The following is an 18,639-nucleotide window of genomic DNA, read 5'->3' on the forward strand; positions in this document are numbered from 1 at the left end:
GGATCGAAAATCCACCATTTCGTTTGAGTTTCCGCTTTTCTTACTGTTTTGGTTTTTGTTCCGTTAGATATGGATGAGAAATCGAGAATGGAGTGCCCCAGTCTTCCTAACGGCTGGCAGCGCGAAATTGTGATGAGGAAGTCAGGTTTGTCAGCCGGGAGAAGCGACGTTTATTATTACAGGTACATGTACGTGGGAACGTGTTAATTTGTTTGAGAAGAAGTCCTTCACGTTTTGATTTCTTGTATCACTCTTCTTCAACTGGAAAGTGCCATATAATGCCTTGAAGTCCTTATTTAAAGGGTTTTTTACCATTTTCCGGTGAGGCAAGACGCGATCTAAGCGATCCTAAGATTTTAACTGTAACATACACTTAAAAATTCTGTGCACCGGTGACAAAAGACGTGGAGACCTTCACATGTGTCGACGAAACGAATTATCCGTTTTAGTTGGTAAACATGTGCACAGTTTTTCAATCCACACAATTCTGGTGATCCTTCACCCGAGTGTTAAGTTTTAAAGAAAAATACAAACTGTGGGACTTACTGTATGAGAGAAACGGAGAGTCAGTGATGTCATGCAGTATTATAACTTATGTAATAATAGCAAACAAACAATAAGTGGATAAAGTTTTCAGCTGGCAAACATATTCAAGAAAAAAAACAGCACATAATTGTTAATTTAGAGAGATACACAAATATGATCATTTACTGAAATTTTAATAGATGTGTCATTCACATTTGGATAAATATGAACTATCAAGTCTCAGGCCAAATCCTTGCTATGCAGGATACATTTTGAAATTACATTGAAGTTTAGGCCACAATACATTGATCATGGGGGGGTGGCATGAGGGCCTGATGGCTATTGTGCTGAAGTCTGGGTCTAGGGTAAGAGATCCTTGTTTGAGACCTGGTCATGCCATAGTGTGGCAAAACACTTTCCTCTCACAGTACCTCTCTCCACCCAGGAGTATAAATGGGTACCTGCAAATTTTCAGGGAAGCCTAAGCAGATGCTGGGGGATAACTTTGCACTGGACTGGCATCCCAACTAGAGAAGAGTAGTATTAATGTGAACTATACCAGGATAAGCTCTGGCTTTTTGGGCCACTTGACTTTAGTACAGAGTTTACCCTACCTACAATAATCTCAGACCATGGAAGAAGTTGTTGAATGCCCCCATGGGTACATGCATAATATGGGCTTAATTGAGAGCGTCTCCTCTTTCTTTCTTCCTCGAATGGACTTAAAGAAGAGAAGATCTCAAAATATAGAATTCCTACCAGCAGAAGGAAACACTTTTTGTTTATGATCTAATAATGGGATAAAATAATTGTTGAACATAGAGACTGACCACAAAGCTTTAACATGAATGGAATATTTCCACTTCACTTTGCAGAGGTCATGCTGTTTAAGTAGTGTTCTTTACCATGAAGATCACTTCGATAATCAAACAAGTTCCTGTTGGAGTCTTGAAAATTTCTCAGCTGTGCCTCATGTGCTCCCCTTTTTTTGTTCTCACCACATTTTGTTGTCATATGTGATCTATTGCAGAACAGATGCATGACAATATGGAGTCTTTTGGTCTAGAAGATGTGATAATATTACAAAGACATAAATGTGTAACATTTTTCTACTTTTCTTTGAGCAGTCCAGATGGTAAGAAAATCCGTTCCAAGCCTCAGCTAGAACAACACCTTCCAGAATTGGACCTTGGAAATTTTGACTTTAGAAGTGGTACTTTCAATAGGCGAAGTAAGAGGAGACAAGGAGAAAGAGATCAAAGCTTTGGCAGAGATTTGAATCGAGGGATAATTCCTGCTCCTGTGCGTCAATATGCCAAATCATTTTCAGGGGAACATGTTACATATTACCCTTCTATGGCAGTGGCTCCTTCAAAAGAGAAGAAACGTAAACACGAGGCATTAAATGCAAGAACTGACAAAGATAAACCAAAGCAGCTGTTTTGGGAAAAACGTCTACAAGGGATTTCAGTTACTTCATTGGAACAGGATGTGCTCAAGTGTTTTCGCTTGCCAGATCAAATAAAGAGTGTAGGCCCTGGAATAAGCCAAAAGAACTTAATTCATTCTTTAGTGACAAATTTGCATAACAAAGCAAGTGTAAAAGGGCAAGACAGATCTGCTATAGCTCTGGAAAAGCACCCAGAGGTCTGGCTAAATGCTGAGCAACCTCTGTGTACTCCCTTTACTATCACAGAGGCAGATGTCAAGAAACAAGAAGAAAAGGTGTCCACATTACGAAGGCAGTTATATGAGGCCTTAGTTGAATATGAGCATTTAAAGAGGGATCCACCACCAAAGTAAACTGCTTTGTGAAGCAGCAACTCAACTGAAAACTTGCTAAGGAACAGCTGTATGCACATTACAGTCATAGAATGTGTGAATTATGTCTTCAGCATCAATGTGATGTGTTCTTAATAGAAGAGAACAAGGTTTATGGGAAACAAAGGTGCCAAAACTTAATAATATAGTTTTCCCTGGACAGTGTGAAAGACATGACTGAACAAGCTTTTTAGAGGCAATGTGACAATTTAGAGTTTTTCAAATTCTCTCTCTGAATGGCCTGAACACATTGAGCAACTTGTTTGTCTATCTTATTGAATGACATATATTTTTCCATTTGCAAAGAAAAAAAACTTAAACCAAATAAAAAAGTAGACTGATGTCTTCTTAAATAGAAACCTCTATTTTTCTATCCTGGCTGGTCCTAAGCCTTTTCCAGGCATTCTGTTTGTAGAACAAAGTACTATAATAAACTGCAAGATGGTAGTAGGAGAGTGAGAAAACCAGAGAGGTTTGGGTCAGGGTGGATTATGAGCTTTCTTTATGTGACATGACCCAAACTTCCCTTGCTGTTTTACTCTGCCACTAATATACTGCTGTTTAGTATTTCTCCCCATTTTAGTAACTGAGTCCCTGAAGTAGGCTAGCTGGTCCTAGGTTTACCCTGCTATTTCTAGCAATCTCATTTGTGCTTTCCCTTGCATGCAGAGTAGGCATGATCTGTTTGCATTTTTCATGCAAACAGAGGCCAGCACCAGTGGAGGAGCACCTCAATCACTTTGGGCTTGCCTCGTGATGACCATGGTTCACCTGAAAAACACAAAAACTTCTGCCTGTTCTGCAAGCTAGAAATTCTCCCAACTTTTCCCCAACAAATGTCAAATTCCTGTTAATTATGTCCAACCACCAATCGCAGCCATCCCCTCCACCCATTTATTCATCCTATTAACCAGTTAAATGCAGTGTACATGAATTGATAGTTCCTCAACATAACATGGAAAAAGGATTCTTGTTCTTGGAAACACAATATCAGCTTGTCACTCAATTTCTTAAAAAATATCCTATCAATCCTACTTGTCTTATGTCCATAGAAAGTACCACACAAACAATGAAAAAGGAGAAAAAGTAAGTGTACAGTCTCATTCACAAACCAACCTGAACTTGCATTACAAGGGGAAGTAACATGCTTTCCAGGCAAGCTAGGAACTACTAAACAAGTTGTTTATGAGAAACATTGATTTCAAAGAAATTGTTAGTATGAAGAGGGCTGAGACATGACAAATGAGTTCATGTCAACTTGAGATTTCACTTTTCCCTGACTTCTTTTAAAAATGTAAATTTGTCCCAACCCATAGTTAAATTCCGACTTTTTCCTCATCTGTAGCAACCATGTTATTCATTGGTTTTCTGACATGTACATGTAACTCCTCAGTTGTACCAGACAATTTCAGTTGCTAACTTTCCATTTCCTTAATACTTAACACAAGTATAACATGAAGCACAAATTTTATCCTGAACCTCAGAGTTTGCATTTTGTTGAAACCACACTAAAGGCAAAAAGCATTGTATCACTTGACCACTTAGTGTTAAAACTTTTTTACAACCAAAATAGGAAGTACTTGCATACAAAAGAAGGGCACACACTGGCCAATTAATAGAAGGTAGAAATTCTCCTGCTTTTAATTCAAGTCAAGACAAAAAACTTGTAATTCACCAAGAAGTGACTCCTTTTTTCAATTGTTTTATTTTAAGTTGACATCCACAATTTCAATTCACATTCTCAGAAGATACAAAAGAGCGCACAAAACCGGATGGCTTTTTCTAGGCTGCCTCATGTCTATGTGTATCTGTGCAAATGGAGCCTGTTATTTGATGATAGGGACAACCTGTTGCAGCCACATACACAAAAAAAACATGGAACTGGAGAGAAGTTTGAATTGAGATGTTGTAATTTCACTGACTTTCCCTAGGAATGAAGAATTTTTCCCCTAAATACTTCCAGACCTGTGGCAACCATTTCAATGTGAACAAGTGCAAATCAACTCAAGTAACATGGCTTGTCAAGTAACATTTAAAACATCCTCATCAGAACAAATTGATGCCAGCCAAAAATAGCATTGTTGTTCCAAGGAATAATATGAAGGATAGAAATTTCAAAATGGAAAAATGATTTTATTACAATGAAGTAAAAAATGTACATCTTAAGCACCATCATGAATATAAAAAAAACCCTTCAAAATCTGGTTAAATGGAGCTTCCGGTACACTCTAAACTTTTTATGAACATGATAAACTTCTTTCCAATAAAAAGCAACTAAAACTGAAAGCAATAATTTATAACATAAGTCAAAATCTTTAAGAGAGTGTTTTGGCATTGTCTATTTGGCATCCACTCTGCAGCCAGCGTGATTTGGAATGAAGTCACATATAGGTGTATCTGGCAGTGTGATGTCATCAATATGAACGAAGCCTGAAAGTAAAAGAAAAAAATACTTAGAAAAACTAAATTAGAAGTAATACGGTTCTTTCTCAACTGAAGTCATGATTTTACAAAGTGGGAAAGATGGAGACTCTAACCCACTTCTTTTATGAATGTGGTTCCTGTAATAGTATTAGTCCATAGAAGCACTGAATTTTAGCCAACAATAATATGATCACCTTTTGGTTACCACCACTTCTGATGGCCACATGGGGTTACAAATTTAGCTACTCCCTGTTTCTGGTAGGTAAATTATTGATCAATACTGATTGAAATGTTTAGACTTCTTCTTTTGTCAAGGCACAGAATTTAACTCTAAATAAGAAAAATGCTTAAATGCTCATTCATCAGTAGTGGTCTCCTTTGATCTTTTTCAAGGTATCATTGTAGTAAAATAGCTTTATTCACAGCCATGTATGGTTTTACACAAAGTAACAAAATCTACAGAATAAAAACCAATTTCAATAAGAAATTTGATCCTCTTCTACAGACCCCTTCTTAATAAACCTCAACAAAGCAAAGGTCAGACTGCAATAGCCAAACTCACCATCATCCATACTGCTGAGAAAGTGGGGTCTAATGCCTTTATCAGGTGAAACTTTATTTCTCGACTTAGTATCATCTAGATAGCTTTCCCCTTGCTCAGTATGTTGTGAATGTGATGTATGCATTTCCTGACAGTCACCACAGTGCATTTGCTGCTCTCTATCTTGCTCTACTGGTTTCTGTGGGTGGTACCCACCCTGGTCTTGTTGCTTCTCGTCAGCTTGACTATAATTATCATGAGACGTGTCACTTATTGAAAATGTTGCACTGGGATTGTTAGACAAATTTCTAACATCTTCACTTGTTTTGTTTGGTTGTACAGTGATCCATGGCTGTTTCTGAGGAGCTGCAACAAGATTAAAATGGGATGATCTACACAGTTTCGAGTGTCTTCTGTCCCTCTGTACATTCTTGTTCTCGGCATCTTTTAAGTTTTTAGTGTGAAGGTCAGGATCATCTTTGAAATCCCATTCATCAGACATTTCTTGCTCTGTATTCTTAATCTCCCTTGGAAGACTTTCAATCTGCAAGGTATGAATCAAATCAGGCAATGTTTCATAAATACAATGACAGATATTAAGATTAGTTCAAATAACATCTTTTCACACAACAGGTCAACTTTACTCTTGACTATCAAATTATTGACAAGTTAGCCTGATTGTCTCCAAAAGCATTTTAAGCACCTACACACTGGTTTCAATTTCTTTATGCCTTAAAAATGTCCATAGATAATCTTATTGACATGATGGTTTTCCCTCAAATGAAAAGTTCTGGCCCCAGCATGTGAGTTTCCAATTTTCTCTGAAGAAATCAACCATCATAATCAAGGCTATTGTTGAATGGTGTCATAGACTCAACATAGTTTGAGAGAGGGTAAGTCAGTATTATTGACTGAGTTGATAGTGTAAATTGACCACCATAAAGCAATAAAAAGCTGATGTTTCAAGTGTTAGTCCTTCATCAGCCCTTCACTCTAACAAAGGGCTAACACTTGAAACATTAGCTTTTTAACTCTTTATGGTTGATAATACTAAATTACCCTGTTATACTCTCCCACTGATGCAGCACCACAGCTTCTTTAGAAACTTACCCCCTTTATAGTTTATAAGAGTTTTACCATAGCAATGATCCTGATCATCAGATTTACCCATATAAAGGCATAATTAAGGGCATGATGATATAAATTATAGTAAAGTGAACTGTAAATTTAATGAAAATGGTGACACCACAAAGTGACATAATACATTTCCTTACATCCTTAGGCTGTGTCCTTGCATTCATACTAGTTAAGGAGATCTCTGAGTCATCTGTTACGTCCCACATGTCTGAGTCATCATCACCAATCTGTTCTGCTATATTCTTCTTCTAAAAGACAACAAAACTGACAATGTCTCTCTAAAGCCTATTTTCCCAAAGGATTTTCAAATCAGTTGTCTCTACAGTGTTCAAATTAGAGGTTAGTGACTGCAAGGGCCTGTAAGGAAAGGTTTGTATAAGTGGCATGGTGAGAGGAGATGATGGAGGAGTGATTTTTACATTTATTACACCAGGTTATCACTAACTGGAATTTGCTCCTTTAAAAAGAAAAATTGGCTAATGGTTTTACTTACCCTAGTAACTGATGTTTAAAGAGTTAGTAAGAGTGTGGCTTGGGATGGACTGTTTCCAGTCCTCTGTTTGTTCACATTTATCTCTGATTTTTTCCCATACTAAACAAATTTGAGTGACAGCTGGTTGTCAATGAAAAGTGAGATCAAGATTGTAAGACCTTACCCCCTCTATCTACTCAAAGTAAAGTTAAATCAGCTGATCTGACATGGTCTGGGTGTGATTTGCAAGATCCTTTCCTCAATAACTTGACTGTGAACAAAGCCAGTTTATTTCAATTGGTAAAATGTGCCAAAATAAAAAAATTACTGTTACAGTAGTAGAATCTGTAGGTCAGAAAATATCTAGTCCAAGATATACTTTATTCTGTTTCAAGGCAAACCAGACATGCTCACCACTTTATCAAGAACTTTAGGCAAAGAACTGTCCTCAAATTCCCATTCATCTGAATCTTCATCATCATTAGTTTTCTTAGCTTTCTTCATACTGTTCTTGATCTACAAATAATGGCAAAAACTAACTCCCATGAGTGATCAAGATGATCGAGACAGTACAATATCAAGCAGACAAGTAATGAGACTAAAGAAAAATATCAATTAAGGGAGTATTAGGTGATCCAATACCAAATTTTCCAAACTAACATCATTAGGATTGTATATCAGACAGTAAGATGAATTAGTAATGAGATCTTGGGAATGAAAGGCCTAAAAAAGTTGTTGCTTTCATTTGTCTGCTACAAACTTTGTGTATTACCTTACTTTCATGAAAACCACTTCTCTTGCCATCTTTCATTCCTGTGAGTCTCACATCACTTCTGTACAGTCTTGGACACTTATTTTTATAAAAATTGTCAATTTCTGTAATAATAAAATTAATTTCAAGAGATTTTTTTTTCACTGTGTCAAGTGAGCAAATTATTACATAAAAAAAAGAAACAAATCATCACATAATTGTAAAATCTAACTTCTGTGTAATAAAGACAACAAAACTTGCGAGAGACTAAATTAAAATAGAAATAACTTGTTGGTAATAGTTATCTAAAAATCATAGATGCTGGTAACCAGCTGATAAGCTTCCCCTGAGTGTTTGCAATAGGACTTCAATTCCATGAATATGTAGCACACTGTTTAACTGGACTACAGGTCTCTGGAGCACAGAGCAGTTCATTCTCACACTTAGATTTGTTATAGATAAGGGTTTTATTCAGAGGTTTCATAACATTTTAAAGTGTTGCAAGCTAACTCCTGAATTACTGTTAAGGTGATTTTGTAATAAAGGATTAGAAGGGAAAATTTATCACTTTCTCTTCCTGAAATTTATTATCTCTGGTAAATGTGAGAAAAAATCATCACAAACAAACAAAAAACAGTGATTTTGTACTGAGATCCTCTAAATAAATGAATGCCTTTCCCTCATTAAATAGTCCTTGCAAATAACCCTTTCAATCCCAGATCTCATTGGTGACTCTCCTTACTGTCTGCCAAACAATTCTTATGACGTTAGTTCTTAGAATTTGGTATTTGATCAACAAATAATCTCCTAATTGATATTTTTCTTTATTCCTATCGCTAGTTTGCTTGACATTCTATTGATACTTGAGGAAAAAATTCTGTCTTGTGCAATCATGAGAGAAAAAGGCTTAAAATTTCAAACTTATTTAGCACCTGGGGTAATAAATCCAGAGTCAGCTGTAAGTACATGACATCGCATTTCTGTATAATATTATAAATGGCCTTGGACTTGCATGGTAACAGCCTACACATATGGCTCACAAGTAAGATCAGTAAAAGGATGAAAGCAAATAGCTAATTTGCAGAAAGCAAAAAGATTAGTTACAACCTTTCTGTTGAACTACTGGCACTCAGTGCCTCTTTTATGTTTTGTTAAATCAAAATTTGAAACTATCTATGTATAAAAATTAGAATATTGTTATTTGCAATATAAACAGCATTAAATAATTTTTGCCTAGATTCTGTTTTTTTATGTGAATAACACCTCCACTAATATGAATCTATGTTTGTAATTTATTCCTGATTAATAACTTATTGTCTCTGTATTTCATAAGTGTTTGTAATTTATTAATGAAGCATTGTTTGGTGTATCTGTTGAATACTTTTGTTGTAATAGTCTAGTGTTTAATGTACGTAGGATATTTACTTAATTTAATAGAAAGAGCTGAAAATGATTACCTTTCTGATATGCAGGATGAATGAGAATATAATCCCCAGAGTATTTTCCACTCAAAACGATTTTGCCATTTTTAACAGCATCCTCAATTAATGAAGAATTAAAAATGGTTAGCTCTTCATTGTGTGAATCGAAAATCCTGCAAAATGAAGAAAGCTTTTCAGGTGATTAATCTATGAACCTAAAACAAATAGCACCAAAACAAGCTAAGTAAAAGACTCAGCACCAAAGGTTCTTATCGACTTGAATTCGAGCAAGTCAAATTTCAGTATTCCTAAAAGACGGCGGACATTTGAGGAGGAGAAGAAGATGGAGAAAAATAGAGAGAATTCGTCGCTGCACTAGGCGCCAAGAGGGGCCATAGGCAACGGTGAGTAATTAAGTAAGTAAAGAAACTTTGTTTTTAAACGCACCTTAACGTATCTTTTGCAGAGGCATTGCTGCTGAAAATGTAGTCTACATCACTGAACTCTTTCCCGACAAGTCCCCCACTTTTCACTGGAAATCAAGTAAACATAAACATAGAATAAAAAAACCGCCAAGTTGACGTGCATCACCATAAATAAACATACATGGCTCGACGTACCCCATCGAGACTTCAAACTTGCAGGTACACTCGTAGAAAACCAAGCAGTCAATCCTTCGAACACCTGAGTTTCGTCAAACATCATTCTCGCACATAGCTAAGTTAAAACCTTGGCTAATCATCCTCCATCTGTAAACTAAAGTAAACGATCACGAAATTCTGCGTATTTAGAGGTAAGTATTTAGTGTAAGCAGAACGGTCATGTCCCCATCCCATAATGACGTAAGTCCAACTAGGCCCTGAGTCACAGAAAGCAGTGCACTTTCGAAGATCATCTCTTTGCATGATTTTCATCCACAGATAACATGAAATTTATTCCATTACAAGAGGAAAAGACTTATTTTGTTCCTGAGGAAAGAAAGAGTTCATCTATTACCATTGCTAACCCTTTTCTGATTCTATACGTGTGATCTCAGCAGTTTGTCGAAGTTTGTTCCTAAAACTCGTTTCAGTGCTACATGACTTTAAGACATTGATAGACTGAATCAATGAAACTCAAGATGGAGCTCAATATTTTCGACAAGCAACTATTTTTATAACACAATAATGTGTATAACTGCCTGATTTTCGATGAAAAAGAACTAGTCCTGGCAGTCAACACACTGTTACCCCATTCACACCAGCTAAACATGTTTAGTTAAACAGGGCTAACTGAATAAAAATCAGGTTTTATCAACTGAGTTGATAACGTGAATTGGCCACCGTTAAGAGTTAAAAAGCTAACATTAAGAGCGTTAACCCTTTGTCAGAGCAAATGGAATTCCATAAATGTGTAGGCGTTCAGAGTCCTGTCGATGATGAATGTTACCTAACAATCGTATTTCCATAAAATTGACAGCGTAATTTATTCTTTTCTGTTTAACTATCAATACATTTTTTTATTTATCTGTTTTTGCGTAAGCTATGGAAATATAGTTAAACTTGTACGAAAAGATGTTTGAAAACGTTTGCATGTTTCACTTCCACACATCAGTTATACCTTTGTGATGTACTATAGTCACTTGTTCCTCCACGTGAGGTAACTGATCAATCCACTCGGAGGCACAAAAAATCAATTAAACGTCGCATAAGATAATTGGTTTTAAATAAACTGAAGAGCTGCAATCTTGGAGAACTACGTCGCACAGTTCAGTTGACTTCACAGGCGTTATTGTTCTCGACTACCATCGGGTGGTTGTTGTCACCAGGTCGTGGAGAAGTTTTTCACCTCTCAGAATTTCAGGCAGGTTATGATGATGGTAGCTTACACTCATGCAAAAAATAAGCATTTTTTTTTCAGAAATACAGGTTTGTACTGACCTAAGCACAAGGGTCCGACTTTTTATTTCAATCGCTCAGGCTTCAAACAATGAAGTGTTTCGAGAGTTTCCATTAGAATCCTCTGTTGACATTCCCCTTCAAAATCAATGGCCACACTCTCAACTCCGTACTGACACTTCTGATTGCGTAATATTTCGTCCACAAATTCGTATTCATAGCCACCAAAATAGGGTTTAATTTCTTCATCGTCGCTTTGATTGTCATCTGTAATGGCACAACTGTCTTGTGTTTCTTCCTAATCTTCACTCAAGTTTATTACAAAAATATTATCGGGTGAACCATCTCAGGCTCCATTTTGTGTAAAACCATGATCAGAAAGACTGATATCGAAACCACGAGGTTCCATCTGCAAACAGAAGAGTGCGTGCGAGTAAGTAAAAGGTCAGCCAATAATAATGATGAAACGAAAACAGGCCGCTTACTGATTTAAGCGTAAGACCACTTTTCATTTCCGCCTTCAACTTGAGTGACAATCAATAAAAACCAATCATAGTGATGGAATAGAGGCACGCCCACTACTGGTCTGGGTGCTGTGAATGCACTTTCACTTTACAGTTACGCTTCCATTTAGCGATGGAGGAGGAATTTTTCTCCGCAGAAGAACCCGAATTGGGTGGCCACGATTTTGTGTTTGTAGATGAGTTGTCTCTCGGCCAAATTTGCCCAATTTGTCTTGTGGCGATGTGCAATCCCGTACAGACGGTTTGTGGCCATCGCTTTTGCGAAAGCTGTCTATTGGGGACATTTAGGTACTTCCGTTTATTACATCTTTGTAAATAGCTAGCTTCAGTTTAATTTGAAGCCTATTTGTCGAAAGCTAGTGTGTTTATACACCGCTGACATAAACGAGGGACCAAGAATACTCGGAGGCTGAATATTTCCGTCAAAGATATGCAACTATTTATGCACAAATAACTCAGCTTTGTATTTTTGCACTTCAGGGAAGGAGTTGGCCGGGTTTGTCCTCAAGATAGGACTTCTATTCCTGAAGATGGGGGGGTGAGTAAATCGATGTTGGAAACGTAGCCTTGAGTACTTTCGTAGCACATATATATTGGCCGTCTTGTTTCGTCATAAATGACGACCTTAGTCGCGAATTCTTAGGCCCAGTTCAAACGTCGATCTTTACATGTACCGAACCTAACGTTTCTATTAAGTAAATGTAAAGATCGACGTTTGAATCAATTAGGATCGGCAGATTTGTATTCGGATCGACAGTGCCGTTCTATCCGACTCGGCTAGTCGGATAGAACGGTAAAAGATCGGCATTGATTCATACGTCGTACTTTACATGTACCGAACTTAATGCATACATTATACATACGTTAAAACAATTATGTTTTACCCACAATTCAAGAAAGTTCGCTTACGTGCCATGCGCGAAAGCCTTCGAACCATTCAAACAATATGGCGGAAAGTAGGAAGGCTCCACCAGCCAGAATTTCTTTTCAGTCGACGACACGAACGAACTGGACGAAGAACTGTGATGTTCCTTTGGGAAATAAGCAATAATAGAAGGCAAGCCAAATTCAAAACTCGTCTTCTCCTGGCAGCAAGGTTGTTTAATGCTAACTGCATCTTGAGTCGCCTTTTTCTACCCTCTTTAATCGCATTTGCAAGAAAAACAAGCTCTTCATTTCCACAAGTTGTGCTTTCCGCATTTTTTTCCGCCATTTTGGTAGGCATTAACCGCTGACTACAATGGAGTTATGTTCAGTGTTGCAATTAGGATCGACTAAATTCCGATCGACGTTTGAATCAACTGCCGCTCTTAATTATTCGAGTCGACCCAAATTGCAATTAGGTTCGGTACATGTAAAGATCGACGTTTGAACTAGGCCTTAGAACCACTACCATCCCAATATCTCAAGTTCTTTATAAAGGCCTTCGAAGCCAATTGTCAATCTATCAAATAGTTTTTAATAAACCATGCCGGAAGTAGGAAAGATTACCACGTTGTTCAAATGAAAAATCTGAACAATTCAGATTTCATTTTGCAGCATTATTGACCCAGCGTAACGTGAAAACTCCTTAACTTCGAGCTAATGGAAAGTTTGAGTTACAGTATTCAGTAAATTAGTCAGTTCTACCTTCTCCTTACGATCGAGGAACACTAGAGGAGACAAGGTAAGGCAGTAAGCTCTAGAGAAGAGGCTACGGAGAACTGGAGAATATTGGCAGGAGTAAAATAGTAACAAAGTTAAATACAAGTTGCGGAGACGACGACGTACGTCATGTTTATTCAAGGCCCCCTTTTCTGTCGCCGAAATTAACATGCTTGACTTGCAGCATTCAACTGATTGACACTTCAAGGATTTAATCGACCCAGCATGATACAAAATTCCAAAGGGCTGTGTCTTTCATGTTTTTAAGACTATACTTAATAACACCATCGTTTATCCTGCATGTTCCACAGTATTTTCGTGACGTGGCGTGGGAGAGGGATATACTTTCTCTACGAGTCAAATGCAAGAAGAGTGCGAGAGGATGTGATTGGACCGGAATGCTCCGTTACTATGAGGTGATTCACTGTTTGATCAAGGGAAGTTTTATACCATACGAAACATCTGTTAACTTCTTTTGTCCTATCTCAGATCTCATCTCGTCGTAGCAAGAAGCACTGTTTAATGGCACGAAATAAGACACTCGATCTTAAGACAACTCGATCCACATTATAAACTAGACTTTTACTTCCTTTAGTCAAAGATTTATTCCAAACCAAAAATGTAAAGAATAAAATCGACACTTTACACCCCGGATCAAGAATGGCAGATATTGAGTTTTTTTTTTAATGCGACGAAGAAACGCAAAAAGGGTTCTCTCACCTCAGTATGTCACAGAGTTCAATTGAGGGGTATTTCAGATTGACGTTTCTGATAAGATGCTAGAACATAGAATAAATCTTTTAAGGTAGAGAGAAAAGCAATTGCTGTTTCTTCCACTCACCTTCAGGATCACGTTCAGTTGTGTGAATATGAAGATGTTTTTTGTGATGATTGTAACGAAGAGTTGCAAAGAAGGTCCCTAAACACGCACCAAACTACAGAATGTCACAACAGGATTGTGCAATGTGAACACTGCGCAATAGAGTTTGCCTTCAGGCTAATAGAGGTGAGGCTGTACTGTCTGTGGAATTAACTTTTTAACAAATCTAAGAGATTTAACAGAATTTTTACACCTGTGACCTATCGTGCTCCTGATTGGTTAGTGGCAAACTTATGAATAGCTTTTTATAATAAAGTTCGGATATAACGCGCGCTGTCATTGGTTGAAAGAGCATGCTTTATAAGAGTACAAAACATAGAACTGAGCTAAAGCTGTCACGCCATCTGCAAAATTGTACCTCACTTTTTCTCAGAGGGTACGGTAACGAACCCTGCAATCTGACTGGTTCTTAGTGCAATCCGCATTTTCCTAACTCTGCTCAAATTATTATTAAAAATCAAACACAGCTAACACTGCGTGCTTTGCAACATAACAGAGCACAGTTAAGGCTTCTTTCTAAGTTTCGAATTCCGTACTGTACTAGATCGGAATAAAGACAATGTCATAAGTATCAAATATTTCGAGGAATATTCAGCTTCCTTTTTCTGTCACAATCATAATTTTTGAATGACCAATTTTCCTTTTCGAACCTGATTTCATGAAAGTCTTTCAACTGAAAGGAGAATGAGGAGACGCTAAGGGCTAAAGGTTCCTAAAGCTGGGGACAAGTATTACTTACCATATCTTTTTCTGAGGTACTATGTCGTATTTTCACGTGTGGTTGCGAGTTAACGATCATTTGCATGAAAGTAGAATTTAATGGCAATTATTCCAAAGAGAAATGTCTTTTGATAATATTGATCTGCATGACATTGAAGTTGTATTTCTCCTGAAATCTACAGAGTCATGAAGATGAATGCCTGCGTTGGCCGCTCGATTGTCCTCAAGAATGTGGAGTACTCGGGATACCTCGAGAACAGGTAGAATTGTTTTTCACGATGCAAGTGTTCATTATATATTAATTAATAATTTCTGCTTATACCTAAGAGAAATATGTCCTAAATGTCTGTTTAGTTAGTACAGTCTTTTTCGTTTTTCTGCTTTTAGGAGTTTGGCGTAGATGTGTTGCATTTGAACCATTACAGTACATTATTTCTATCATTGCTGTTTTTATTATTGTCATTATTAGTAATGTTACCATTATCAGGTTATCATCATTGTGAATATTCTTGTATCCTTGCAACCACAAATGGAATAAGATGGGAGACGCAATTAAAGCGAACCTTGTTAAACAGATATACGGCGGGGCGGTACGTGTATCGTGAGGGCATGGGTTCAAGACTCGTCAAAGCCTGACATATTTTCAGTGTAGGGATTCGTTTTCTTCACTTACTTAAAATTGCTTTCTACCGTCTATTCACGTCCCCTTCTTTGTTGAAGTCGATATGGGACAATCCCAAACTTTGAAATACAAACCAACGTTCCAAATCTCAATTTTTCATACAAACCTTATGGAAGAGATTCTTACTCCAAAAAGCTATTACAAATCTGGCTGAATTATTGGCTCTATGGATCCATATATAACTTAAAAAAACAAACAAACAAATATGACTTGCGATCCAAGATTGGCCGTGAAATCCCCACTAATTTACAAAATTGCGGAAAATTTTTTACTCGCGTCAGCAGTCAATTATGGATAGAGGTTTACTGCGTTGCCGCTATCTAAAATGCCAGAGGAGCGTGAGAAATGAAGCCAGGATGTAAAGTAGGGTGTTCTGCCATAAATATAAAGGTGTAGAATGCTAGAGTGAAGTGAATAGAAAAGTGTGTTCTACACTTTGGTAGACGAAAGATTCACCAGGGAACATTTCTGTGAAAGAGAGTTTCGCTATCAGACCGTTTTTCACTTTCTTGTTAATATCATGGTATTTCTGCCAACGCGAGGACTATGAAAAGGAGACTCATTCAGAATGGATTGCGAAGGAGAAATCAACTTTACTCAGATTAGGGTTCCAGGATTCACTCTACGATCGCAAGACACACAAAAGTCCCCAAATTCCTCAAGGCTAAATTTTTGCTCATGTAAACACAATAACAACAACAACAACTAATTTTTGACCTTCTATTTCAGGTGGAGTCCCACGTAATGGATGATTGTATGATGACATTGGTCCCTTGTCCTTATGAAGAAGCAGGATGCAACTTTTATGTAAGTAAAGTAGATAAAGAGCCACTTTACTGATGACAGGAAGATACTAATTTGTACTGATAAATGTTAGAGAGCACTTGAATCTTCGCTGTTGGCCGGGTTTGAATTCGCAGCTCTAGAACTAATTCGTGTCGCAAGGTTTCAAGCTAAAGAACATGATGTTATGTTCAGATTTTAGTTTTTTGTTGTTGTTTTGCCTGCAATCTTTTGCATTCATCCTCTATTTGCTCTTATTTTATGAACCAAGCAGTTTCTCAGTAGAGTGTATTGTGTGAAATTTTTTGGCATGCAATCCAATCCAGGCTGTGTTTACAAAAGATCGTAGCTTTAGTAGAATAAGAGTATCATTGCAAACATTTTAAGGTAATTATGATCTGTATAACTAGATTGTTTTATGATTGTGTAATTATAGTCTTTTTGGCAGCGCTATATATCAAATGTACAGGAAAAACCTATCAACGTAATTGGTATTGTTATACAATCTTTATAGGACAAGAGGAGCAATCTAAACGCCCACATCGATGCTTCATGTGAAGAACATCTGAGCAAAACTTGGTCCAAGCTGCTTCAGACAACAGAAAGGGTAAATGAGTTGGAGCAAGTGGAACTTCACATGCAAGCCGATATAGATTCCGTGAAAAAGTCATTGGAAGAGGCCAAAGGAGATGTTGAACAACTTAAGCTGTCAGAGGCGGAGAGAAAACTTGAAAATCTGCAATTGAAAAAGGATGTGCTTGAGCTGCAAATGAAACTTAAAGAGTTGCATCACAATGTCATTTCACCAAGAAAGAATTTCGTTGATGTTATTGAGGTAACAGAGGTGGCCGATAACAAGGAAGAAGTGCTGAAAGTGGTAGATCCGTTTTCCTTACATGAAGAAACGGATTGTCTTCTTCGCTTAAAAAAGCCGTAAGTATCTAAATGTATTAATTATGAGTCTACTTCAGAAGCAACATACCCCAGTAAATTTTAAGAATGCTGAAATCTACCCCTAAGTTATTTTTGTCATAGCTTTCTATTCTGTATTGTACCATTCTCAGGAGTTTTTCAACACGTAGTGGGGAGACTATAGCTGCGGGCGCGTCAAATGATTTGCTCAGACCCTTCTAAGCCTCCCAGAAAGTTATGAAGAGATTTTTGAAATGGCTGGCATGCTACCCTTTGTAAAATATATTTCCCTCTAAACACTGCTCCACTCTTTCTTTAACAACTTGCAGGAAGCCTATATAACTAATGAAATATGCGAAAGCAAAGCAAACATAAGGTACGCAGGGCTCGTATTTACCGTAATGTTTCATGTTATTGTCTTTTCAGGAAACCATCGCGTTATAGAAGATCGTCTGGAAGAGTTCCAAGTCCACATTAGTGTTAAACTGACTGTTGTATTTTGCTTTATTTACTTAAATAGGAATATTAGTCTTACCTTACCATCAAGACACTTTCCTCTAGTCTAATAGCATTTTCTAGTTCCCTAAGAGATCAGTTTTTTTTTTCTGCCAAATAATACAGACACCACGAGGATGGCTACCCTAACGTTGTCACTACATGTATAATTTGGATAAAGGGCACAAAATAAAGGTCCAGCAACGGAAATCGTCGCTGTTGGCGATAGATTTGAACCATTTTAATACCCTTGTTTTATTATCATGTTTTGATCCATTCGAAGTTGCAACATTCCCCCGAGCAACCCACGGGAATTTGCCTGTCGTCCATGCACCCGAAGGGGGAATTGAACTTTGCCTGGGTGGGGTGGGAAATTGAACCAACGGTATAAATATATTTTAATTTTAAATGTGGAGAACTTTAACGGAAAAGAGTACGCTATCTTGAGCAAATGCCTAAGAAGAAAATTGTCACATCATACAATGATGCTTCCAAGCGAAAAACCAAATAGCGGTATCAAAAACTAATAGAAGGGCCTCAATGGGGTTAACAGTTCGCCGTTTAGCTGTTGAGCGTACAAGTTTAACATATTGAAACCGTTCGTCGTAAAAAAAGTTAACCCTAAATTTTTCATTTAATCGAAAAAAAGTTAATCGTTAACTGTAAAATTGCAAAATTTTTACCGTTAGCCGTAAAAGGCATCACTCCTATATAGGAAATTCGTTGATCACACAAAGAATTGTTCAATAACAAATTGTTCTTGGGTGGGATAATTTCATTCAATTTTTTACCGAAGGGGGGGGGGGAAATTGTAACCAACTAGTCTTAAAAAGATCATTTTATGGACCGTTGAAGTACACGATAGTAATAATCGCGGGGGTCTGATTTGTCAACCACGAGTATGATTACTGACACGTGGCATCGAAAATATAGAAAGGCAACCAAAGTAAAACACCAAGAGAAAAACGACAGAAACAACATATCAATATAATAGATAGATCCGAATGCATCATATGTTTGTTTCGAGTTG

At 37.3% G+C, this 18,639-nt stretch overlaps 3 protein-coding genes across 5 annotated transcripts; 2 read left to right on the plus strand and 1 right to left on the minus strand.

The window, feature by feature from the left end:
- Positions 1–8: 8 nt before the first annotated feature.
- LOC131780001 (methyl-CpG-binding domain protein 2) lies at positions 9–2,980 on the plus strand. Its single transcript, XM_059096619.2, has 2 exons — positions 9–182; positions 1,653–2,980. Exons 1-2 carry the CDS (start codon positions 70–72, stop codon positions 2,326–2,328), a joined length of 789 nt encoding a protein of 262 aa, XP_058952602.2. The 5' UTR covers positions 9–69; the 3' UTR covers positions 2,329–2,980.
- Positions 2,981–4,040: 1,060 nt separating this feature from the next.
- Positions 4,041–11,443, minus strand: LOC131780004 (uncharacterized). Of its 3 annotated transcripts, none has more exons than XM_066165562.1 (9): positions 11,012–11,443; positions 9,713–9,848; positions 9,540–9,624; positions 9,129–9,265; positions 7,693–7,796; positions 7,335–7,436; positions 6,586–6,696; positions 5,333–5,855; positions 4,041–4,776 (listed from the first exon to the last, which is right to left on the minus strand). In XM_066165562.1, the coding sequence occupies exons 2-9, from the start codon at positions 9,795–9,797 to the stop codon at positions 4,685–4,687; spliced, it is 1,239 nt and encodes a 412-aa protein (XP_066021659.1). In that variant the 5' UTR covers positions 9,798–9,848; positions 11,012–11,443; the 3' UTR covers positions 4,041–4,684. The 3 variants fall into 3 exon arrangements, with proteins under 3 accessions (XP_066021659.1, XP_058952605.2, XP_058952607.2); XM_059096622.2 differs by having other exon boundaries at positions 10,692–11,443; XM_059096624.2 differs by lacking the exon at positions 11,012–11,443 and adding an exon at positions 10,089–10,110.
- Positions 11,444–11,569: 126 nt separating this feature from the next.
- LOC131779995 (TNF receptor-associated factor 4-like) lies at positions 11,570–17,848 on the plus strand. The gene is made up of 8 exons (XM_066165563.1): positions 11,570–11,781; positions 11,974–12,031; positions 13,449–13,553; positions 13,985–14,143; positions 14,920–14,997; positions 16,149–16,226; positions 16,717–17,135; positions 17,541–17,848. The coding sequence occupies exons 1-8, from the start codon at positions 11,606–11,608 to the stop codon at positions 17,590–17,592; spliced, it is 1,125 nt and encodes a 374-aa protein (XP_066021660.1). The 5' UTR covers positions 11,570–11,605; the 3' UTR covers positions 17,593–17,848.
- Positions 17,849–18,639: the final 791 nt, after the last annotated feature.

The sequence above is a fragment of the Pocillopora verrucosa genome, chromosome 4 (genome assembly GCF_036669915.1).
Source record: "Pocillopora verrucosa isolate sample1 chromosome 4, ASM3666991v2, whole genome shotgun sequence".
Classification (NCBI taxonomy): Eukaryota; Metazoa; Cnidaria; class Anthozoa; order Scleractinia; family Pocilloporidae; genus Pocillopora; species Pocillopora verrucosa.

Coding starts and splice junctions, on each gene's coding strand:
- LOC131780001 (XM_059096619.2), top strand. CDS start 70: ATGGATGAGAAATCGAGAATGGAGTGCCCCAGTCTTCCTAACGGCTGG. Junction 183..1,652: donor AGCGACGTTTATTATTACAG/GTACATGTACGT, acceptor TTCTTTGAGCAG/TCCAGATGGTAAGAAAATCC.
- LOC131780004 (XM_066165562.1), bottom strand. CDS start 9,797: ATGATGTTTGACGAAACTCAGGTGTTCGAAGGATTGACTGCTTGGTTT. Junction 9,625..9,712: donor AAGTTTGAAGTCTCGATGGG/GTACGTCGAGCC, acceptor CTTGATTTCCAG/TGAAAAGTGGGGGACTTGTC. Junction 4,777..5,332: donor TCTCAGCAGTATGGATGATG/GTGAGTTTGGCT, acceptor TTTTACTTTCAG/GCTTCGTTCATATTGATGAC.
- LOC131779995 (XM_066165563.1), top strand. CDS start 11,606: ATGGAGGAGGAATTTTTCTCCGCAGAAGAACCCGAATTGGGTGGCCAC. Junction 11,782..11,973: donor TGTCTATTGGGGACATTTAG/GTACTTCCGTTT, acceptor TTTGCACTTCAG/GGAAGGAGTTGGCCGGGTTT. Junction 12,032..13,448: donor CTATTCCTGAAGATGGGGGG/GTGAGTAAATCG, acceptor CATGTTCCACAG/TATTTTCGTGACGTGGCGTG.